Source organism: Barbus barbus (assembly GCF_936440315.1).
Source record: "Barbus barbus genome assembly, chromosome: 44".
In the NCBI taxonomy this organism is placed as follows: domain Eukaryota; kingdom Metazoa; phylum Chordata; class Actinopteri; order Cypriniformes; family Cyprinidae; genus Barbus; species Barbus barbus.
The window spans coordinates 11,374,325-11,399,861 of record NC_136722.1 but is presented as its reverse complement, the minus strand read 5'-3'; the positions used below and the strand labels follow the sequence as shown (position 1 = coordinate 11,399,861).

The 25,537-nt window shown below is 38.1% G+C and overlaps 1 protein-coding gene across 6 annotated transcripts in view; it reads right to left on the bottom strand.

The window, feature by feature from the left end:
• Positions 1–25,537, bottom strand: part of LOC306863354 (nuclear receptor coactivator 2-like) — a 111,046-nt gene that overhangs the window by 33,925 nt on the left and 51,584 nt on the right. For all 6 annotated transcript variants that reach the window (XM_079406631.1, XM_079406630.1, XM_079406635.1 and 3 more), the window contains 7 exons: positions 22,997–23,100; positions 18,482–18,659; positions 16,381–16,563; positions 9,700–9,801; positions 6,984–7,124; positions 6,292–6,439; positions 1,610–2,858 (listed from right to left, as the gene is read on the bottom strand). In XM_079406631.1, the coding sequence (XP_079262757.1) occupies positions 1,610–2,858; positions 6,292–6,439; positions 6,984–7,124; positions 9,700–9,801; positions 16,381–16,563; positions 18,482–18,659; positions 22,997–23,100 (2,105 nt within the window). The remainder of the gene's footprint in view (positions 1–1,609; positions 2,859–6,291; positions 6,440–6,983; positions 7,125–9,699; positions 9,802–16,380; positions 16,564–18,481; positions 18,660–22,996; positions 23,101–25,537) is intronic.

Here is a 25,537-nt window from a genome sequence, read left to right as displayed (position 1 = left end):
AGCAGAAGTGATTCAGGTGGTGTTTTGCATACATAACCACTCAGTACTTTCTGTTCAGTTAAGCTCTATTGACAGCATGCTATCAGTTACCACAGAAAATATTGCAATGCATTTACAATAAAAAAAAAAAAAAAGCATATACAGTATAAACTAGAAATTGCATACATGCTTTATTATTTTTTTGGACTTGTATTATCTAACAATGGCGAACCCTCCAAAATAAAATAAAATAGTAACACTTTACAATAAGGTGTCATTTGTTAAAGGAACACTCCACTTTAAAAAAAAAATAGGCTCATTTTCCAACTCCCCTAGATTTAAACAGTTGAGTTTTACCGTTTTTGAATCCATTTAGCTGATCTCCGGTTCTGGCGGTAGCACTTTTAGCTTAGCATAGATCATTGAATCGGATTAGACTATTAGCATCTCGCTCAAAAATGACCAAAGAGTTTCAATAATACATCTTAGTACATGATGTAACTACAGAAGGGTCACGTTTTAAATAGGAAAAATATTGACATTTTTGAGCGAGATGCTAATGGTCTAATCCGATTCAATTATCTATGCTAAGCTAAGCTAAAAGTGCTACCGCAAGACCCGGAGATCGGCTGAATGGATTCAAAAACGGTAAAACTCAACTGTTTAACTCTAGGGGAGTTGTGAAATGAGCCTATTTTCAAAAAAGTAGAGTGTTCCTTTAACATTAGTTAATGTATTAAAGGGATAGTTCACACAAAAATGAAAATGCTGCCATCATTTACTCACCCTCAAGTAGTTCCAAACCAGTATGAATTTCTTTGTTCTGCAAAGAACTAGATGAACAAAGTTTATAACCAGGCTGTTTTGGGGTACAACTGACTTCCATAGTAGGAAAAAAAAATACTCTGGAAGTCAATGGTGCCCCAGAACTGCTCTGTTTCCCACATTCTTCAGAATATCTTCCTTTGTGTTCAGCAGAAAAAGACATTCATACAGGTTTGGAACTACTTGAGGGTGAGTAAATGATGACAGAATTTTCATTTTTGGGTCAACTATCCCTTTAACTAATATGAACAAACAATGAACAATACATTTATTAATGTTAGTTAATACAAATAGAGTTGTTCATAGTTTGTTCATGTTAGTTCACAGTGCATTACCTAATGTTAACAAGCAGAACTCGTGATTTTAATAATGCATTTGTAAATGCTGAAATTAACATTAATTAAGATTAATAAATGCTGTCGAAATATTGTTCATTCTTAGTTCATGTGAACTAATGAACCTTATTGTAAAGTGTTACCAATAAAATAATTAATAATAATAATAAAAACAAATATGACAATAGTAATAATAATAATAATAATAATAATATATATAAAAAAATTAGGTCATGTCCAATCTCACGGCATCACGCTTGCCACTATTTTAGACTGATAAATTATGCTATTTTCCATAATTTTTTATTACAGACTATTATTTAAAAAAACAACAAGCAAAAAAAACAAACAAAAAAAAACAACAACAGGTGCATGATGCCAATGAGGTTCAAAATGATTTTGTAATAATATGGAGCTCAACTTGTATTAAATATTTCTTGGTATATTGCCAGGTTGGCGACATCACTTACCGGCTCTGCACGGTCATAGCCGCCATCAGTTTTCTCCGTCTTAATTCCCGGCATCTTACTGCCCTCCACCTTTATTTCTCCAGGTTCCATCTTGATGCCTTTTTCCTTAAGTACATTATCATCTTTATCCAGTAGGTAGCGCAGCAGGGCGTTGTCCTTCTTCTTGGGGCTGACGGGCTCTTGTTTAATGGCTAATTCAGCCACACCGGCTGCCCCACCTGCAGAATCCTGACACAGCTCCTTCCCCGTGGCCTCGGCGGTAAGTTTGGCCAGGTCGACAGGCGACGAGCTGTTCTGGAGAAGTCTATGAAGGATCTTGTGTTTCTCCTTTAGGGAAGTAGCATGCGATCCGGCTCCGGTTTGAGCGCCCATGCCGCCGTTCCCTGGGCCGCCAGGATCCTTACACCCAGGCTCTCCACCAGCCATTGGAGGGGGTGAGGTGGACTCGATAGGCTCAGTTTTAGTGGTGAGGAGCTGCAAGAGTTTAGTATGGCCTTTGTTGTCATGTAGCCGGTTCTGCAGATCATTGGCGTCCGGGTTATTAAACTGGCCGAGGTTTCCCTTTTCGTCTCTCGGCTGTTCGATGCCATCATCCTGCCCGCCGTTACCCTGCTCTGATTGGTTCTGATCTCCGAATGACTCTGAGGCTCCCATTTTGTTCAGCATGTGAAGATTGACACCCACTGCGGCTGGTGAACCCAACTTCCTATCGGGCGAACCCAGTGATTGGCCGTGGCACGCGCTAAGTGCCTGAAGGGCGTTGAGGGAGCTGCTTGTGTAACCATGATTACCGCCTGCTCCCCCATTGCCACCTGTACTGCTAGTGCACATGCTCACAGGTGAATGTAAGCTGCCTGCTGGGGAGAACTGCGGCGGGGGCAAGCGTGGAGATCCTGCCATTCCAGGACTGGCTCGGTGGCGTGGAGAAAGCATGCCCGGACTGCCCTGAGACGGGCTGCTCAACTTCAGCGGATAGCCACTGCCCTGAGGGGTGGCCGCCTGCATGGTAGCCGAATGGCTCATAGTTCCTGGGCACCCGAAACGGTGGCCCTGTACTGGGCCGATGGCGCCGGGCTCCTTCTGGCTACCAGGGGAGGGGAAAGTGGATGTGTTGCTGCTGACAGTGGCATCCTGTCCCTGGGTGGCGCCAGAGGAACCTGCTGTACTGGGAGAACTCATGGGGTTCATGGTTTTGCCCATATTCTGAGCATTTCCAAGATCAGGGGTCATGCCACAGACGGGCTGCTCCCTAAAACAGAAAAATATAGACATTTTTAGTCGCTAACAGATTATCTAAAGAGCAAATAACACTGCAACATACATGCCACACACATAGCACAAACATAGTTTTATAGACAAAGGTGAATTTAGCAATTACAAACTCCTAAGCAGTGAACACAAAAGGTCACTAGCTGCATTTCCATTACCCTTTAAATTGCGCAAACTGAAATTGCGAATTGAAAATACGATCAACGGAAACACGTAAATTTCAACTCCCCTATATAGCAAAAAAGTTTTTACGCTCGCATGAGGTGGTTTTTCAGGCAATTCGAAAAAGGAATTTCACAAAACTAATGTAAACAGGTATTTTACAGTTCACCTGGCGAACGTAAAAGTCACATGGTCATTCTTTAATGTACTATAACCTCCAAGAAACACCTCATACATGGCCGCTGTCAAGTATAAGGGGCTTTCTTTGCCATTAATGCTTGGACAATTTACACTGCACACAACTGCGGTGCATTATGGCTCCGAGACGGCCACTTTAGTCAATGTTTGTGTTTATACCAGATGTGCCGCAGCACGTTTCAGAAGCGTCCCAAGAAGCGGCTCTCCGCACCGCTTCGCTTAAAAGATACATTTTGCAATAATTTTTTTTAATCAACATTTAGATTTTAATCGCAAAAGTTTTGTGCAAATCTGCAATGGAATCTATTGCTATTGTTACGAACTAAAACCATCAAAAATCTGTAATTGAAAAATTCAGTAATTAAATATTAGTAAGTGAAATAAAGCTAAAAAAATCTAAATATATGATTAAAAAGCAAACAAACTTTATTAGACATGTTGCCTTGGCAACTAACTGAAATTTAAGTACTAAATTACTAAAACTACACAAAAAAAGCTAAAATCAATAAACAACAAATATTAAAATGAAAACTGAATACACATAAAAAGCTGATTTAAATTATTATTAAATACTATATTAGGGTATAAATAATACTAAAATAAGCCATAAGAATAACCCCTTAATGCTAAGTTTTAAAACTTGGTGTATATCCTATCCTACACCATTTAATGCACAACAAATCCTTCAGACTAACACTGAAAGAGGGACCCAAAGGGGCCATTAAATCACCAAACAACCACCCAGAACACAAAGCCCTTAGCAACCATTTATCAACCGCATATCAATGCCCTGGCGACAATTCCCTGGCATAACTTTAATACAATGCAAAATTATTTTAATTATTGTAAAAAGAAAGTGACATAAAACGAGAAATAGGGAAAAAATGTAGAGGAAAAAACTGAAACCGAAAACAATGCCTCAGTTCAGGCACGTGCTATTGTTGACAATAGTGTTTTAATTGTGATCCAAGGAATTAATATTGATTTCCAAGTAGATTCTATTGAAAGTATTTCATTGCATTAATCCAGTGCAGTCATTTGTAAAATTAATCTCATAGACAGGAAGCGGTTCTTCTAGCGCTCCAAACAAGGAATCTGAGAAAAGAGCTTAAGCGGAATTTCAGGAATGGCTTAATTAACTAAAGTATGTTTCAGCAAAGAAGGTTAAAAGAGGGGAACAAATTATTATAAAGGAAAAAACAGTAGTGCTCATCCCTCAAAACAAGCCACGGGACAGAGAAAACGAGAGGCTGTTCTGTCGTATCCCCCTCTAATGTAAAAATCACCTCGGGCTTTTAGCAAGCTACATACTAAAAACTCGCTCTGAGTCTGAGCTGATAAATGCATAGAGATGCCTTTGTTAAGAGCATGCAGGATGAATCAATGGTCAAGCTATACTGTGTGTTATTGTGCTGGAGATGCTGTGCTTTAAGACAGCCACCCTCCCGCTGTGAGCTCACTCTGGGTTTAATGTTTATCTGTGCTCGACACCCCAGCCTAACACTGCTGCTATTGTCTCAGAAAGCAAACCGGTGTTCCTCCCTCGCATGCTGTGAGAGAGATAGAAACTGCAGCTAACACATGAAATTGTGTTCACAACTGCCTGCTGTGGATCCAAGCTTTACTAAGCCATACACTCCAAATGATTTGATTTTATGTGAAACTGTGATGCTCTAAAGGAAAAAAAAATACTCACCAGTAATTTAATTATATTTACTTTGTTCCAAACTTGCATGAATGTCTTTTGTGGAACAGAAAAGGAGAAATTCTGAAGAATATCCTGGCCGCTCTTTTCCAATGCAATTACAATGAATAGGGACTGAAGCTTTAAAGGTTCAAAAAGTATGTAAAGCATCATAAAAGTGGTCTATATAAATAGTGAGTACTGTCATAAGTCATATGATAGCTTTGTGTGAGAAAACGCAAGTCGTTATTTACTGATAATCTTCCCCCTCCAATGATTTATTAACTGCTGTGACTGAATCAAGTCTGTGAGTTGAATTTGAGAATCAGACCGTTTGTAAAACAAACCAATGATTCACTCAAAAGAATGACTCGTTCACAAATTGGGCATTGCTATGCCTCCCATGAGCTCTCATGAAAAATGAGGGATGATTTACAGTGAATCGATAGTTAATGGAATAGACCTAGTTGGAATAGTTCAAAAGTGAAAATTTGGTCATCATTTACTCACCCTCATGTTGTTCCAAAATAAGATTTTTTGAAGAACCAAATATTTGAACCATTGAATTCTATAGTATGGAAAGAAATACTATGGAAGTCAATGGGGACCATCAACTGATTGATTACCAGCATTCTTCAAAATATCTCTTTTGTGTTCAACATAAGAAAGAAACTCATACAGGTTTGGAATGACATGAGGGTGAGTAAATTTTTGCGTGAACTATCCCTTTAAATGTTTGGTCTGTTCCTCACACAAGTCTATTGTATGGCTTCAGAACACTTGATTCTTCTGCATTATTTGTGAAGCTTGCATTTTATACATTAAAAAAAAACTTCTTTCATGTTCTACAAGAATAAAAAAAGTCATACATGTTTGGAACAACATTTTAATTTTTGCCTTAACTATTCCTTTAAAGTTGGAATCATTCGTATTCAATTACTCTCTACTTAATTAAACCAGCAATCAAATTCTGAGGATTAATCAAGGGTGAAAAAGCTTGTTTGCAAATGCTGTAGCTGTGGGAGTCGTGTTATTCTTGGTTCTGATGGAATGTTTAGAGAGCAGCATCGGCCTCTGGGAAAACACGGTCGAATGCTCTCACATGACAGTGAGATTTCAGTATATGGTCATTAACTGGGCTTGTCAGAACTAGAAAGTGTGTGTTTCGACTGACTGCTCACACACGGAGCCAAATCAAACAGGAAACAGTGAGAAGAGGGTCAAAAATGACTCAAACACTTACTCATGCGAGTAGTTCATAAAATACATAGTTGCATTTACATGAAAAACACAGATTCAGACATAATCAGAGACAAAACAACTCAAGTGCAGGCACTCATAGTGAGCTGTGTGGCTGGGTAGTGGGTACCTTTGTAAAATGTGCAGTGACATGTAGAGCTGTGGCTCGTTGGTAGCAGGTGACCGAACCAGTTTGCTCTTGGTGTGTGCGGAGACGATGGTCCCGTCAGACAGGGAAAACCGGTAGATGGGACTGAATGCCTGTCCATGCCTTAGCACTGCAAAACAACACACCCACATGATCAAAATTTTGAAAAATACATACAGTATGTAAATGTACATTAAGGAACAAATAAATCTAAAATAATACTAAGGTTTTTAGTCACATTTACATTCAGCCATTCCCTTACATGTCTTGACAAGATTTCATTTCCAAATATGAACCCATAAAATTCCTATAAAATTGCAAGATTAACCTTTCCAGTAAAGATACCGCATTCATTACTCACATACACTTTCCTATGTTTTCACACACCACAAGTATTTAGTTTTTTTGCTACAATATGAAAAACACTGAAATACAGTACTGTCTACTATGCATCTTTATGAAAATATTCACTATAGATCTTGATGACATCATGACACAAGGAGCGTGTAAAACTGGTTTGCTGATGGAAGCCAAAAACAAGGCGTGTTAAAATCTTTATGGTATTCAGAATATAAGTAGTTAATTGTGAAAAAAATACTATTCCTTGTTTGACCAATACAATAGCCAGAATGACAGCATTTCTTAAGTGGATTAATGCGAGATGCGCTCAGTACCTTCTTGCTGATGCCTCTTGGCGAATGACATGTCTCCATCGTTCTGGAGGTGAAAGCGCTGAATGCATCTCCTCACCAAGTCTTCCCAGCCTGGTTTCATAGAGGCTCGTAACAGACTGGTGTCCAGGGAGGTGATCTTACCTACAAACACACAGTACAGCAATAAGCAATATAGCTTGGTTTTGTCTGTTGCAAGTTGTCTGCTGAATTAATTGTAGAGGTTTAATACTTAGGGTTATGGATTTAGAATAAACCCCTAAGCAACATGACTGAGGAATATTTAATATTACTTTGTAAGAACTGTGACCAAAAAAAACAAAACGTATGACAGAAACATCTCAGCACTGTAATCGCTCAGTAACAATAAACAGCAAACTGGGAGTTTCCATCAAGTAGCCACATCAGAAAGTGACAAAAAGTGTGGTTGGTGTGACAGTAAAAATCTCTTGATGTTCTCATTGGGTGATCTCACTGTACAGATGCCTATAGTATGTTTAACATTCTCATAATTTTCTCAAATACACAGACACAATTATTGGCACCCCTAGAAATTCTTACGAGTAAAATATCTCTGAAGTATATTCCCATTCATATTCACAATTTTGAGCACTCCAGGGTGATTATGAACATGAAATTATCCAGCCACGGCTTCCTGTTTCACAGAAATATAGATAGGAGAGAAAACAAAGCCCAAATTCCCTTAATCATCCATCACAATGAGAAAAAACAAAGAATATATTCCTGATGTGCAGCAAAAGATAATTGAGCTTCACAAATTAGTGAAGTGGCTTTAGGAAAAGAGCTAGAGTAGTGAAAATTCCCATTTCCACCATCAGGGCAATAATTAAGAATTTCCAATCAACAGAAAATGTTACGAAACTGCCTGGAAGAGGACGTGTGTCTATATCGTCCTAATGCACGGTGAGAAGGAGAATTTGAGTCGTTAAAGACTCTCCAACGACCACAGCTGGAGAATTGCAGAAAATAGCTGAGTCTCGGTGTCAGAAAACCTTTTTTTTTTTAAATAGTCAAACAGCACCTACATCACCACATGTTGTTTGGGAGGTTTAAAAAAAAAAAAAAAATCTCCAGCATATTCAGTTATCAGACACGACTGGAACTTCAAATGGGACTGGCTTCTATGGTCAGATGAAACTAAAAAATGAGCTTTTAGCAGCAAACACTCAAGATGGGTTTGGTGAACACAGGGATAAAAAGTACCCCATGTGTACAATGAAATATACTGCTGTATGTTTGATGTTGTGGGCCTATATTTCTGCTGGAGGTCCTGGACATCTTGTTTAGACACATGGCATCATGGATTCCATCAAATACCAACAGATAAAAAATCAATAACTGACTGACTCTGTTAGAAATCTTATAATGGGCCATGTTTGGATCTTCCAACCGTACAAACACAAACCTTAAAAAACACAACACAAAAATTGGTCACTGAGCACAAAATCGAGCTTCTGCTATGGCGATTCTAGTCCTCTGACCTGAACCCTATAAAAAATGAGTGAGGTGAACTGAAGAGAATGGTCTGGAGTGATTCTGGATGAAGGAATGGTCTCTGATCTCTTGTCAGGTGTTCTCTAACCTCATCAGGCATTATAGGAGAACATTTAGAGCTGTTAAACGGGCAAATGGAGGTTTCAAAAAGTATTGAATAAAAGGGTGCCGTTAATTGTGGCCAATTTGTATTAGAGAAAAACATTTATTTCATAATGATATTTCCCCCCATTTTAAATTCTTATTATTCAATGATAGGTTAGATTTTTGTGAATGTTTTAAATAAAAGATCAAAACGATTAACAATGCAGATTAATTTTCACAGCCTTCTTTGATCATATTTACCAAGGGTGCCGATATTTTTGGCCATGACTGAATGTACATACATACAGGTATATATAGTCCATTACTGATTCCAAAAGACATAAATTGTAGTTAGTAACGTAATCCATAACATTACACATTTGAGGTAATATAATCAGACTACCTTTTGACCTAACTTGTTTAAATGAACTGCAGGGGGTTTGTGAGTTTAATGAAGGCTAATAATTAATTAAATCATAAAATTAAAATAAGCCATTTTAAAATAACCTCAATCAAAATAAAACACTTATTAAAAAATGAAATATTTTATGTTTTCCTGCATGTCATGTTACCATTAACCAATGTCAGAGAACCGTGAACATACAAATGTGATATTTATAAAAATATTTATTTTAAAATCTCAGGGTACTTTCAGTAAATATATTAGGTGAAAGATGTTCATATAACAAAAAAAGTTTGGGAATGCCTGCATTGTATGTAAATCAGAAATCATTTGAATTTGTGCATTTTAATGCGTTCGAAAGACAAAATATGTAATCATGTAATCAAACTAAAAAGTAACTGTAGTCTGATTACGAGTACTTTAAAATGTAATTTAATCTAATTACAAGCACTTCATATTTGGAATCTGATTTTGTAATCCAGATTACATGTAATCAGTAATTACCCAGCCCTACATTTCAACAATAAAAATTGAACATCATGAATCATGAGAAAGCCCTGGGTGCCAAGTCATATTCATGGCATTAAACACAGTCTTTACAGGGTAAAGTCAGTATTGTTTTAAACGAGGGCCTGTGCATTGAGATGTGCGCTAACCGTGATGTGAACACCCTTTGAAGAGTGTAAGCAGAGAGAGGGGTGGCGTTGGCATGGTTACCTTGGAGGTCTTGGCGGGTGGTGAAGCTTTCGTGCGTGGGGAGCATGGGTCTCTCTTTCATGGGTACTCTCCGTGCTACGCAGATCAGACACGACTGGAAATCTACATTAAGAGAGAGAGAAAAAGATCAGATCAGTGATAACAGATTATTAAAGCATTTTGAAGGGTGCTTATGAATGATGAAGCATTGGTTCTGTGTGTTTGTGTGTGTTGAGGGGGCGGTACGGAGTGGAGCGTGGGGTGATATGATGGAATGTGACCTTTCGTTTGTGTGTCATTGTGGAGGCTGACCCTGCTGTGCTGCTCCCATGGAGACTAAGTTAGAAAAGTCATCCCTCATCCACCCACAAATAGATCATAAGAGAATCATAATGTCTCCAACAGTCTGACACATCAGACGCATACATGATAAACAAGACATAATAAACAAGAACACTGCATGTAATAACATCCATCATAGGTCCATGGATGCATGAGGATGCATTTTGTTTTTACAGATATTAATATTTTCATTTAATGAAGACTCAAAATGAATAAAAATTTGGTAACATTTATAATGTTACAAAATATCTCCATTTGTTTTTTTTCTGTTAATTTCTGTTAATTAAAAATCCTGGAAAAATGCATCACGATTTTTACAGAAATATTAAGGTGCCCAACTGTTTTCAACATTGATAATAATAATAACAACAAGTTTTCTTGAGCAGAAAACCAGCATATTTGATTGATTTCTGAAGGATCATGTAAAATTAAACACTGGAGTAATGGCTGCTGAATTCAGTTTTGCCTTCGCAGGAATATATTACATTTATAAAAAAAACATTGTAATAGAAACACTTTAGTACTTGCTTCATTTCAAGATGGACAACACAAGGTTAAAACTGGCCATTCATCAGTGAGTTCATTCAGTGAAGGATCTGTCAGCCTGATTCAAAACTGTAACTTCTGTTTAAGAGTTTTTTAAATGACGTCTCGTTATTGTGTCAACTGAGTTCTTGCTTGTGAATCAGACAACAGTTCATGAATGCATTCTGGCATTGCTAACATGTTCTACATTTTGAGCTACAGGTCATGAAATTTACATCAAATTAATGTGAACCGGCCTTTACATGCAAACATACGGCACTCCAATCTGCGTAAAGACCCAGCTTCACTGTCTCTGCACTAAACTCTCTCCTCATACACATTCCTCCTCCAGCCGTCTTTCTCTGTCTCCTGCGCCAGGGTGAGCTGGCTGGCTGAAAGAGCAGCTGGCAAACAGCTAACACCGACGGGCCATAAAGAGAGACGCTCCATCACTCAACACACCAGCAGTACCTAGCAAAAATTAAACATTGTGTGTGTGCATGTGAGGGAGAGAGAGAGAGAGAGAGAGAGAGAGAGAGCGAGAGAGAGAGAGGAAGACCAACATTAAACATCTCTCGTTGCCTCACACTCACTGTTACACACACACACACTCTAAAACCCCAGCCAGGGCCAAAACCAAAGCCAACACGATCCAGTAGAGAAGTGGGTCTCAAATGCACCCTGAACTCTGGGTGACTCCGAGAGGTGGAAGAGGAGGAGAGAAAAGAGCAAATGAATCACAGACTGAAACATTTCTCTGGGCGGGATGCAGATGCACGTTCCACGAGCGCTGCTGCCGCCTTTTCGCTTATTTTTCAGTAACTGGAAGACTAATTTTTCTCACGTCAGGAACGACTGTCAACACTAAGTGTTGCTTCCACATTAGGAGAGCAACTGAAACTTAAAGAGACTATGAATACTTACAGTTGTCCTCATATGGATCATACCTTAGGATTTGAGGTGAATAAATATAAAGGCGACCTTTCAATATTTTACAACACCGAATTGATATCCTAATCTAATCTGTGGAAGTTTCTGGCGCTGAATTAAAAAAAAAAAAAAAAAAAAAAAAAAAAAAGGGTAATTGCGACTTTCTCACAATTCTGACTTTTTTTTCTTCGCAATTCTGACTTTTTTTCTCAGAATTTGGTGATACAAACTCACAATTCTGACATTTATTTCTTAGAATTGTGATATAAACTTCCAAATTTAAACTCAAAATGCGCCGCGCATTGGCTTTCCAGTTGTTTTAGTGTTTTTGTTCGTTTTTCCTGTTTTTTGTTTGTCAAACACGATCAATTTCACCAGGGAAGAACTGCTGAACATTCGGCAGAACACACCGCAAAATCTCCAACTGGTTTTCGATTATTCGGATGTTTTGTTGAACATAGTAGTCGGCGGAGCTGCGGCACTGTTTAGATCCTTTAGAACGCGCAGACGGGGGAAGCGAGCCGGCGCGCTCGTGAAGCTCAGACAGCGCAGATTTCAAATGCCGTTGCCTAGCATCCATCTGGTGAATCTCCGCTCTCTAGCCAACAAAATGGACAAACTCCTTTTGCTTTCCCAGTTTAACAAGGACTTTTCAAACTCTGCTGCTCTGTGTTTCACGGAAACCTGGCTGAACAGCGCCATTCCAGACAGCGCGTTACATCTGCCTAATTTCCAGCCGATCAGAGCAGATCGCGACGCAGAATCAACAGGGAAATCGTGCGGCGGCGGGACATGCTTCTACATCAATGAAAGGTGGTGTACAGATGTAACAGTGTTAAAGAAGAAGTGCTGTTCAGATCTAGAAACGCTTTTCATCAACTGTAAACCTTAAAAGTAGGTTGTAAACCTACTCGCCGCGGGAGTGCCTACATTCCACTGCAAGCGCACGTGAGCTCAGCTTTGCAGAAACTCGCTGATCAGATCACAGACACAGAACAACAACACCCAGACTCTATTTTAATCATTCTAGGGGACTTTAATAAAGCAAATCTCTCCCGTGAACTGCCAAAATACAGACAGCATGTTACATGTCCCACCAGGATCACTGTTACACAACAATAAAGGATGCATATCACTCTGTCCCACGGGCAGCTTTAGGGCTCTCTGATCACTGTTTGGTTCATCTTATTCCGACCTACAGGCAGAAACTGAAGTCAGCTAAACCTGTATTAATGACTGTAAAGAGATGGATTAAAGAGACAGAGCGGGTTTTACAAGCCTGTCTCGACCTTACTGATTGGAGTGTTTTTGAAGCTGCTGCAAACGATCTGGACGAGCTCACAGAGACTGTAACATCTTATATCAGTTTCTGTGAGGATATGTGCATTCCTACCAGGACTCATCTGTAAAACTCCGGTTCACTGCAAAACTCCGACAGCTCTGTCAGGCCAAAGAAGATGTTTATAGGAATGGGAACAGAGTCTTGTATAAACAGGCCAAATACACACTGGAAAAGGAGATCAGAGTGGCAAAGAGGAATTATTCCGATAAGCTAAGGGTCCAATTCTCTTCCAGTGACACGGCTTCAGTGTGGAAATGTCTGAAAGACATCAATTACAGGACACCATCCCCCCAGCACTGTAGAGAATCAACAACTGGCAGACAATCTTAATGAGTTCTACTGCAGGTTTGAAAAAACACCATTCACACCTCCTGCAACCCCCCTCTCCCCCACACCTGAACTGCAGATAAGAGAAGATGACGTGCGCCAGGTCTTCAAAAAGAACAAGAGAAGGAAGGCACCAGGCCCAGACGGTGTGACACCAGCCTGTCTGAAATCCTGCGCTGACCAGCTGGCTCCCATCTTCACACAGATCTTCAACAGATCACTGCAGCTGTGTGAAGTCCCCTCATGCTTCAAACGCTCCATAATCATCCCGGTCCCAAAGAAACCCAAGATTACAGGACTTAACGACTACAGACCTGTGGCTCTAACATCTGTGGTCATGAAGTCATTTGAAAAACTGGTTTTGGCTTATCTGAAGGACATCACTGGACCCTTACTGGACCCCCTGCAGTTTGCCTACAGAGCAAACAGGTCTGTGGATGATGCAGTCAACATGGGACTGCATTACAGACTGCAACACCTAGACAGACCAGGGACTTATGTGAGGATCCTGTTTGTGGACTTCAGCTCGGCCTTTAACACTATCATTCCAAACATCCTCCTGCCCAAACTAACTCAGCTCTCCGTCCCCACCTCTGTCTGTCAGTGGATCAACAGCTTCCTGACAGACAGGCAGCAGCTAGTGAGGCTGGGAAACTACACATCCAACACCCATAAGATTAGCACTTGAGCTCCTCAGGGTTGCGTTCTCTCCCCACTGCTCTTCTCTCTGTACACCAACGACTGCACATCTACCCCTCTGTCAAGCTCCTGAAGTTTGCAGATGACACCACAGTCATCGGCCTCATTCAGGACGGTTACTGAATGCTTACAGACAGGAGGTTAAGGAACTGACTGTCTGGTGCAGTCTTAACAACCTGGAGCTCAACACGCTCAAACAGTGGAGATGATCGTGGACTTCAGCAGAAACCCCCCTCCACTCCCCCCACTCACCATCATGAACAGCACTGTGACTGCAGTGGAGTCATTCAGATTCCTGGGCAGCACCATCTCTCAGGACCTGAAGTGGGACATTCACATTGACTATTGTCAAAAAGGCCCAGCAAATGTTGTACTTCCTTCGCCAGCTGAGGAAGTTCAACTTGCCACAGGAGCTGCTGAAACAGTTCTACTCTGCCATCATTGAATCTGTCCTCTGCACTTCATTAACTTGTTTATTTTGTATATGGTGTTTGTGCTATTTTGCATATTGTCCATTTTGTATATTTGTACATTATTATAATTTTATTATTATTAGTGTCCTGTCCTGTCGCTGTCATTCTGTCGCACTGTGGAGTTACTGTCACTAAAACAAATTCCTCATATGTGCAAATTTACCTGGCAATAAAGCTATTTCTGATTCTGATTCAAATGTGAATTACAAAGTCAGAATTGTGAGATAAATTCGCAGTTCTGACTTTTTTCTCAGAATTGCGTGCTATAAACTTGCAGTTGCAAGGTATAATTAGATAATAGATTATATAATTATAATTATATAACATATATAATAATCACGTTTATTACATGATATAAACGTGAAAAAAACTTTCAACTTTCAAGAAAAAAGAATTGAGTTTATATCTCGCAATTCTGACTCTCTCAGGATTGCGAGATATAAACTCAATTCTTTTTTCTCAGAATTGTGAATTTATATTTCACAATTCTGAGAAAAAAGTCTGAATTGCGATATACAAATTTGCATTTGCGAGAAAAAAGTCTATTTCAATTCTGACTATTTCTCGCAATTGCGAGTTTATATCCCACTATTCTGACTTTATAACTCACAATTTTGAGTCCCAATCAACCATAACGACACGCCCCGTTTTTATAACATCAAATTACTAGCTAAAATCAAACTCATCACAAAAACGAACAACTGAACATATATCAGCGTGATAATAACTACCATAAATAAACAAAACCATATTTCGGAAAATTGTATAGGAAGTGTAATTTATTTTTTTATTTTGACTGAAGTCCCATTCGTTTACATGGAGAGGGCAGGGTTTATGACCTGTACTGCAGCCAGCCACCAGGGGGCGATCAAAGAGCCCGCAGCTTCACTTTTAAGGACGAGTGAGACACACCAGCTTCAATACAACAACTGAGGTGCCCTTGAGCAAAGCACCGAACCCTCAACTGCTCCCCGGGCGCCGCAGCATAAATGGCTGCCCACTGCTCCGGGTGTGTGTTCATGGTGTGTGTGTGTATGTGCACTGCTGTGTGTGTGCACTTAGGATGGGTTAAATGCAGAGCACAAATCCAAGTACGGGTCACCATATGTCATGTCACTTTCACTTTGTATTACTTTTTTCAAATTTCTTTATTCAGTGCCGAAAACAGGCTTCCATACATAATGGCAACAAACAAGACTAGCTAGATTTTTTGGAACACCATTCCTAGCAAGTCAGATCAACACATAAATATTTTTTGGCGACAAATTCAAAATAAAGTTATACAAAGTTACAAAAAAATGCAGTAAAATACTATATTATTGTAGCCGATAAACCAATGTAATATTGTATTGTCAGACCCAAGCTCAATTCCATTCCTATTCATGAAGTTTCTTTCATTTAATTTGTCTACTTTGTGCTGTCCTAATGCTCCCACAAAATATAAAGCAGCACAACCGTTTTAAACATTTATAAAAATAAAAAATTATTCTTGAGCACCAAATTAACATATTAGAATGATTTTTAAAAGATTGTGTGGCACTAAAAACTGGAGTAATGATGCTGAACATTTAGCTTTGCCATCACAGGAATAAGTTACATTTTAAAATATATTCAAATAGAAAACCGTTACTTTAAATTAATGTAAATAATATTCACAATATTCCTCATTTACTGTGTTTTTGATCAAATAAATGCAGCCTTGATGAGCATAAAAGACTTCCTTCAAAAGCATTTAAAAACTCTTACCAATCCCAAAGTTTTGAATTGTAGTGTATGTTAAATTACTACTGCTTTTTATGGTAACAAGACCACAAAATGACAGCAACAAATGACAACTGTAGATAAAGACAACAATTATCATCCACTGGATCCAAAAGTCTTTTGAAAAACTATAGGTTTAAATCTACTTGTTTGTGGGACGCTTAACAAATGAACGCCCGGCTCTATGAAAGGGGAGAAGTCACTTTGCTTGGCCGAAGCCTCCTGCTCTGCTTTGAAGCATTAAATCTAGAGTTTCAGTACCGTTCATGTGGCTTAAGTGTGTTTTAAGAAACCGTGGCTCACCTTCTCCCTCCTCCTTGATGGACTTTGGTTCAGACACAGCAAAACACTGCATAGTCTCATATTTCTGCTGTGCCTCGTGATCCTGCGTCTCTTCGGCCTCGCTGTGAGGATTCACGAGCATGCGGCAGTTGAAGGTGTGGCTGTTCCGCCGAGGATTCTCGCTGGACCACGGCACTCCGTTCACTGTGGGAGGGAGGCGAAGAGACATCACTCACTGTCACTCATTTGAACCAGCATTCCCTAACTTTTCCTTACTGAATAAAGGGGTATTCACAATGACAGTGATTTACAGCAGCAAGGGACTGGAAGTCATACATTTTTCAATGAGAGTTGGCGATGTGAAGCGACATGAGAGACTGTTGGCAATGAGACAAAAATTAAAGTTTATATAAAAATATGTGCGCTAACACAGTGACTTCCAACGGGAGTGTACACATGATCCGCCTGCCACTCATGTCGCTTCAGGATATTGCAGTAAACTGGTAACCTTCAGTGATTTAACTGGTGTCAAATAAGTGTATGCAAAAAATAGGATATTTGCAAAAACAATGTGAATAAAGCAGGATTTCCATCCCATGTGCATGTCAAAGATCTTATTGTAAACTAATTACTTAAATTAATTAGAACTAATGTCTGATGTTGTAATGGTAATTAATATATTATAACTCAATATTATGGTGAAAAAGGACTTATACAGGACTTTTCCTTAGGAAAATCACTTAGTCCCTGCACCTTCAATGACCACATCTTAAAATCCCAACAACCACTGATGTAAATAACCAAGTTCCTGTTCCTGTTGTCGCTTCACATTACCAACTCTCATTGAAAATTAATTACCTTTTTGAACGCATCTAGGAATTTATTTGGGAAATGTGTTTCCATATTAGTTTACACAAATGTCTTCTTAACTGATTAAAATATGTCATCCACCTCAAGCGAGTAATATGTTTTTTGAACATTTTCTTGGCGTTTTCATGCAGTATTTTTGCGTGATATCAAAATACGTGGATGGAAAGCTAGCTAGTGTGAACAGTTACTCACCCTCATGTCGTCCTAAACCCGTAAGACCTTTGTTCATCTTTGGAACACAAATTAAGATATTTTTGATGAAATCCGAGAGCTCTCTGACCCTGTGTAGAAAGCAACGCAACTGACACGCTCAAGGCCCAGAAAAGTAGTAAGGACATTATTAAAATAGTCCATTTGACATCAGTGGTTCAACCGTAATATTATGAAGCTAGAAGAATTCTTATTTGTGTGCAAAGAAAACAAAATTAACTTTATTCAACATGGCAGAGAATGACAAAAAAGAGAAGAAATTCTGTTGCTTGTTTTGTTGTTTTTTTGCACACACAAAATAATATTACAGTTGAACCACTGATGTCAAATGGACTATTTTGCGTTGTTTTCTGTGCAGGGTCAGAGAGCTCTCCGATTTCATCAAAAATATCTTCATTTGTGTTCTGAAGAGGAACAAAGGTCTTACTGGTTTAGAACGACATGAGAGTGAGTAATTAATAACGGAATTTTCATTTTTGGGTGAATTATTTCTTTAAACATTTAGATGGTAGCAATTTGGCATATATTTATTTTTTAATCATCCAAAGCCATTTAGAGTAAATTTATTAAAGGAACCTAAGATATTATGTCAGCCTTAAGAAAATATACAAGAGCCAAATTCTGAGTAGAACAACAAAAGTGACACAGTCAATCCAAACTTATTTGATGTTTACATCTATATGAAATAATTGGATTTCACTATGAATGGGCTCCACAACCAATAGTGTGTTTTCTGGCTGAATGTATCATTTAAACCAATAATGATATGGTTTCTAAGCCTGAATCCTTCCTCTCTTTCACCTCTGCAGGTGAGCTTCCCTCTGCCACAACTGAGGGAGGAGGAGATTCTGATATTCCTCTCTGTAAATCCCAGTTCTTAATGCTCAATCTGATTAATATAAATCGCAGGGTGGAAAATGTAACTGCTCACACTTGAGCATTGAGGAACGAGTCGTTCCTGAAAAGAAGAGGAGCTAGAAGCGCAAACAAAATGAAAATATCTAAATGGGAAAGAAATCATGAATGGAAAATAGTGTCTCACCATGTGACTTGGGCAGGAGGTTTTTGATGAATTCGTTATGGTCTCCAACATGCAGGATGCTGTAAACACTGGTGTTCATCAGCTCTTCCTGATTATACCGCAGGTACTGCGTCACGTTCTCTGACACAAACACGATGTTCCCCTCCATATTCACCACAAAGAAGAACCCATCTAAGGCCTGGAGGAGAAAAACACAGCCTATTAGTACTGTGAGCACAGCTAAAACCAATTATTATTATTATTATATGAAGAGCACAAAGACTAAAGTACACATACATGTTCCATCTAAAAGCGTAACCATTCAATAGGGAAGGTTCGATAACCAGCAGAAACAAAACAAAATGCTGTCCAGAAAATCTAGGAGTCCTTCTAGACAGATCAAATGAAGTCAAAGGGATTATAGCACGAGTCTAAATTCATGACCATGGATTGATCGAGTGGTTTTTGAGCAACGACAGGTTGAAAGTAATGATCTGATAGTGTTTTCGCTTCTCAATTCAGGTAAGCCATAATGAAGTAATTAGCTGCAGGAAAACAAGAAGATCTCATCAGTTGCAGTTAGGAGGTTATTTTAACAGCCTTCCTCTCAAAGCGATACCGTCAGGCGGAGAGACAGGGGAAGTGGAGCAACTGGTTTTCCTCATTTTAAATGCAGATTACAGACTACGGCTTTATTAGAGTGCATGCTCATGTCGCATCTCCTGAAGGGTACAGTGAAGGTCTCGTAAAATAAGGATATGTTACATATACATTGAAAACATTGGTTATTGGCCAGTATTAGAGCTTTTTTAAGTGTATAGGCATTGACAATATTAGATATACACTACTGCTTAAATGTCAGTAAGATTTTTAAATGTTTTTGAAAGAAGTCTCCTGTGCTCAGCAAGGCTGCATTTATTTGATCAAAAACACAGTAAAAATAATATTATGCTTTCTATTTATTCTATGTATATTCTATTAAAATGTCATTTATTCCTGTGATGGCAAAGCTGAATTTTCAGCTTCATTACTCCAGGCTTTGCTGTCACATGATTGTTCAGAAATCATAATATGCTGATTTGTTGCTCAAAAAGCACTTTTTATCAATGTTGAAAACAGTTGTGCTGATCAATACTTTTGTGATAGTTTTTTTTTTTTTTTTCCAGGATTCTTTGATGAAGTGAAAGTTCAAATAACTTTATTTGAAATTGAAAAAGTCTTTACTTTCACTTCTGCTCAACTTCATGCATCATTAAGGAATATGAATACTATGAGATGAATAAGAAATGAATAAAAAAAAGTTTTAAAACTCAAACTATAATTTAACTAATTTAAAGTTAATCTAATAAACTGTTAAATGCAATCGTTTAATCTCAAAACGAATAACCATTTTTCATACCAAATATTATACTTGTACATACGCTGTGATGTCTAAATTAACCTGCAGAATTTTAAATGACAAATTAAAATTCAGCATTTTATTTTCAACTGATTTTGAGAAAACAGTACAGAGGTTTAATATCAGATATTTATTGTTCATCAGCCATCAGACAAAATTAATTATTTCCTTAAAAATATCAGCATATCCCTAGTAGAAATTGAACAATACTGGATTTTGCTAACATTTTGACACGAGAAAACTGGTTCGAGTTTGACTCGAGTTTTTAAAATTAATAATATTAAAACAGTAAAAGTGAACCTTAATGACTTGAACATTAAAATGTTTTGTATTTATGTAATAAATTAAAAAATAGTAATGTAATATAAACATAATATCAGTAAAAGTGATATCAATCCTGAGTCTTCAGATACACACATTTATAGTTAATTTGCTGTGAAAGCGTCCATGCAATCTTTAATGCATTCATTTTGTGCATTCATTTTATGTCGGCAATAAACGAGCGCTCTTGTGAATCATAGTGTGTGACAGAAATTATATTGACGAGTCTTAATTGAAAGAACACAGCCTTAAGTCAAGCATTACCTATCAAGGTGGTGTCAATTAGGCCTCTGAATGCAGCCGGGCCCCTGAGGGCCTATAGCGATCGCTATAAAAGCTGCTGTTTGCTTTAGAATGTGGAGCAGCAGCTCGGAAATCATTCTTTAATCTGCAGCGGAGCGTAATAAGCTCTAAATCTTTTTATCAGCAAAACAAACACAGCGCCTCTTCCTAATGCAGAGAATTATTTCACAAAACACTCAGCCGTGGAAAAAATAAAACACTCAAGAGAAGCTAAGAACAAACGTACATACTCCAGAGAGCAAATAAAGCGAGGGACGGAAAAAGAGAGAGGGAGTGAGCGAAAAAAACAAAAAAACCAAAAGCCCCTGTTTGTGCACTGCTCTAGATGTGGCCATCTGGTGGGCACATTCAGCAAACATCGCAGAGTAAATACGGAGGAATGCCAAATCCACCTTTATTTAGCCAAACTTATGCAACGTGTATTGCAACATGAATGGAGCTGGGTGGGCCCGGCTATGCTGTCCCGCTGTGGGAGGTTGCATAACTTCCTATACAAAAGGACAGACTGGGTCCAAACTCATTGCGAGGTGCGGACACCGAAAATGGACACACGCTGCCTCTGAAGAACACAAAGCTGGTTTAGCGGATCCTATGGCTGCTCACACTTCAGCGTCCATCGCCAAACAATGGGGTTTTTCACTGGTGCAGGGGGCCGTGCAGAACTGCAAAAGCTTTACACAAGGCCTGTTTGTGTGCACGAGTGCGTGCGCCTGGGCGACACTGGAGGGGCTGTTATGGGTGTCGGGTGGAAAAGGCCAGTAGGGTGAGTTTCCCCCTCTCTGGCCTTTTGTTTTTAATTAGGTGCATTATAGCATGCGGGTGTGAATTGTCCCTTCCTTCGGGCGTTTCAAACAGATGGAAGATCAAGCGCACAAGCACGCAGGCTATATTTGGCATCCGCTTCGTGTTGATTCGGTGACTGAGGACCTCGGAGGCTATAAATACCCCAAAGAGGAGAGGGTGTGAGAGAAAGATGGAGCGACTGGATGGGTGGATTCATTCAGAGCTGGGCGCCCTGCCCAGGCCAACTAACCAACGGAAGTTGTTCGTTTGCACTGGAGAGTGTTGAGATGCTATTTAAAGGGATAGTTCACCCAAAAATAAAAATGTATTTTTAAAAACCCTTTTCTCACCCTCAACCCATTAGCAAACAGAATTGGAAAAATAATGACTGGATTGTGATGCCTTTGGTTGGAAAAACAGACTCATGCCACTGGTTGAGCCAACATTACATAATGTGACAATTTTGCACACAATGAAAGAAAAACTGCTATATCTGAGGTTGGATGTGAAGTTATACAGAATATTTGAATGTTTTAAGGTATTTGAACTGTTTCAACATTTACTCTGTTACCGTTAACCGTTAATTAGATCTACAACTAAAACTTTTAACAATCGTTGTCAGCATTTGAAACTTCAAATAAAAAAAAAAAACATGAAAATTAGATCTGAAGTACCAAAAAAAAAAAAAAAAAAGGTTAAAATGACAAATTAAAATTGAAATAAAATAAATGAAAGTTATATAGAAATAAAAGATATATAAATGATAGAAGCACAAAATTTACAAAAATATAAAAATTTTAAAGTGTTAATTAAAAATAAATAACAAATAGTATATAAATAATACTAAAATAACACTGCTTTATAGTCTACGATCAGACTGCAGGAAAAAGTGGCCCTAATTTTTTTGCTCATATACGACTCAGATCTGATTTTCTTTCTTAACAGTTTTAACAGCAAAAAGCACAATGAATCTGATTTTTTTACACTATGATTTTGGCCACTTCCATATCCTAAATACAGGTCAGATTTTTTGCAATGCAAACTCAATCTTAAGTGCTCATATCGTAATTCATATAACATTCACGTCACTCTAGATTGACATTTGTCACAGTTCCGCATGACAGGAGTCAATCCACAGATTTTACTTACAAGTAATTATTTCGCCAGTTGGTTAATATGGAAGACAGCTATGACGGTAGTCAGTGGAGTTACAGTGAGGTGCAAGTATTACAATGTAAGCTCTATACAAGCAAATGTGAACGAAAACTATGAAATCTAGCCAAATTCCTCGTCTTTATCCTCCTTATTGCCAGTGCACAAATTTTCAGGCCTTTTTTTTGCACATGCAGGTCAGTTTTGTGACTGTCATAAGTTCACACTTGAATCTGAAATTGGCCACATTAAAAAAAAAAAATTTGAACAGTAAAATCAGTAATAATCTTGCAGTAAGAACATAGCCAGAGCCACATCATTTCACTCGAGCATGTTTTCCATGCCATAAATTGCGTACATCATCTCAGTTGTCAGCTCATCAGCTCTATATTCAGCAACAAGATGGAGGAATTTGGAGATTTAAACATCAACTGGCAGCCAAATTCTTAACACAACTCTTTTTTTATTATAATGGATACAAAAAGGCATTCACTATCACTATGGTTCATGCTTGACTCTTCCTCGTACGTGTTCAGTAGAGCCAGTGTAACCTAGTAAACAGAGCACAACAGACCCACCTCCAGCATCATTGGTCCAAGGGCATCTTTGTCAATAACACTTTGGCCTGTCGACGACACACCAGCCTTCTGCACTTCATCCTCATTGGCTGCAGCAGCTTTTTCTGCAGAGGGAGAGAGAGATGCAGAAAAAGACAGAAGAAATTAGATACAAACCCATTACAGAACATCAACACCACTGTCCACAATAACTTTGCTATGTTATGTTAAAAACCAAAGGGTGAATAAACTGTACATCATTTATGATCATATATTGGGAAAGGAGAGATCATATACAGCTGTCTGTGATAGGGTATGATGCACATGAAAAATGTTTTTGCAAGTCAAAATAAATTTTCCACTTTGCAGAAAAAAAAAGACATTGTGTCAAAACAAGTCTAAAATATTCATGTTGGTGAATTGCCTGGGAGAAAACTTTTAATAACATACTATTGAATTCCAAAGTCAAATTGTACAGCACATTTTTGACATTTTTTGTTAACATGTCTATAAACCAGACATTCTGGGAAGATTTCCCCCCATTTTCTTGCTTTTGTGCTTCCCAATGTATTGATAAATCAAATCATTTATTTGACTAAAGATTTGCCATGACTCAAGTGACTCAACACTGAGTTTTGTGTCATTGGTGTCAAAATACATTGGGAAGCACAGAAGCAAGAAAATGGGGGGAAATCTTCCCAGAATGTGGTTTATGGACATATTAACAAAAAATGTCAAAAATGTGCTGTACAATTTGACTTTGGAATTCAATAGTATGTTATTAAAAGTTTTCTCCCTCTAAATTATTTAAATGTGTACATTGCTCAAATTGTTTCCCCAATGATTCAACTAACCCCTTGCTCACCCTTTCTAAGAAGGTCATCTTTCTATTGCCTTTAGTTATAGATGCTTTCTTCTAATTTGAGTTGATAGCAGACATTCTGGAATATAATTAGGCACATTTGTTTTACCTCATTCTCCTTTCTCCTTGAATAAAGGACAAGTTAAGCAAAAATTGGCACTGCTTACCCTCTCTCCACTACCAAGTGAATACGGTTAATTTGGTCAGAAACTCAGTCCTCGGTTGGAAACAACATTTCCATAAAAGAACCTAAAACCCTTCATTAGATCCTGCAGAGTTTAAGTAATTTATTTTCAAATTACATTTAAAGACACTTCATGTGGTCCTGCTAGCTTGAGCGTATTAGCATTTCTTTAAAGGGCAGTTCTCTCTCTCTGCTCACTAAAGTGTTTCATTTCATACTGCACACACGCATCTTTTTAAACCTCTTTCTCGCTCTTTCATTCTGCCGTGCGCTTGTTGAGACATGTTGTTATGGCACACATCCAGACCTTAGCAACGCGTGAGACAGAAGCTGTCAGGCTAAATGGGTGCATGCGAAGCCTCACATAACAGCCATGCAGCCAACAGCCCGGACATGAATGGAACCGTCAATACACACATACGCTCACACAGAGACTCCAAACAAACCATTATATAAAGAATGGAGAACGTCATTCTCTCCAACAAAGTGACAAGATTTGTAAACAACATCGCCTGCAAAACAAAGCACTTGTGATGGAGCTAAATCTAGAAGGAAAACTGGTGACTCTCTGGCTCATATTTCATCACAAATAATAATAAACAACAACAATAATAATAATAACAATACAATTTATGCAATATTATTGTTGCATTATTTTTAGGGTAATATTTTTGGAATGTTTGAACTAATAAACTATGCCAAAAATAAAAGGAAATTGTTTTCATGACAAGTAAGCACACATCCTTTTTGTTTTATTATTGTAAAGAAAAAAAAACACCAACATTTGTTTCATTGTCATTAAAACATTTTTCAATATTACTTTAATTATTACATTAAATCACAATGTCAAGAAAAAAACTTATATATAATTATGACATTAATTTATTCTTTTTGGGGTGATATGAGGTAGCCCAGAGATGTAAATAATGCTGGAAAAGTGGCTCTAAATAACACCATTTGTGAAAGATATGAGATATAATAAAGCATAATCTGAAGTGGAGAGTTACTATTAAAAATAAATCAAAATAAACTAGAAAATAAAAAAATAAGACTATTAAAAAAACATTTGCGATAACTGAAATAAAGTTTAAAATAAAATATACAGGTACATCTCAAAAAATGTGAATATCGTGAAAAAGTTAATTTTTTCTTGTAACTTATTTCAAAAAGTAAAACTTTCATATATTTTAGATTCATTACATGTAAAACATTTCAAAAGTGTTTTTGTTTTCATTTTGATGATTAGCGCTTAAAGCTCATGAAAGTCAAAAATCAGTATCTCAAAATATTAGAATATTTACATTTAAGTTTCAATTAATGACCATCCCTACAGTATAAATTCAGGGCATCTCTTGCTCTTTGAAACCACAATAATGGGGAAGACTGCTGACTTGGCAATGATCCAGAAGACGATCATTGACACCCTCCACAAAGAGGGTAAGTCACAGAGGGTCATTACTGAAAGGTGTGGCTGTTCACAGAGTGCTGTATCAAAGCATATTAAATGCAAAGTTGA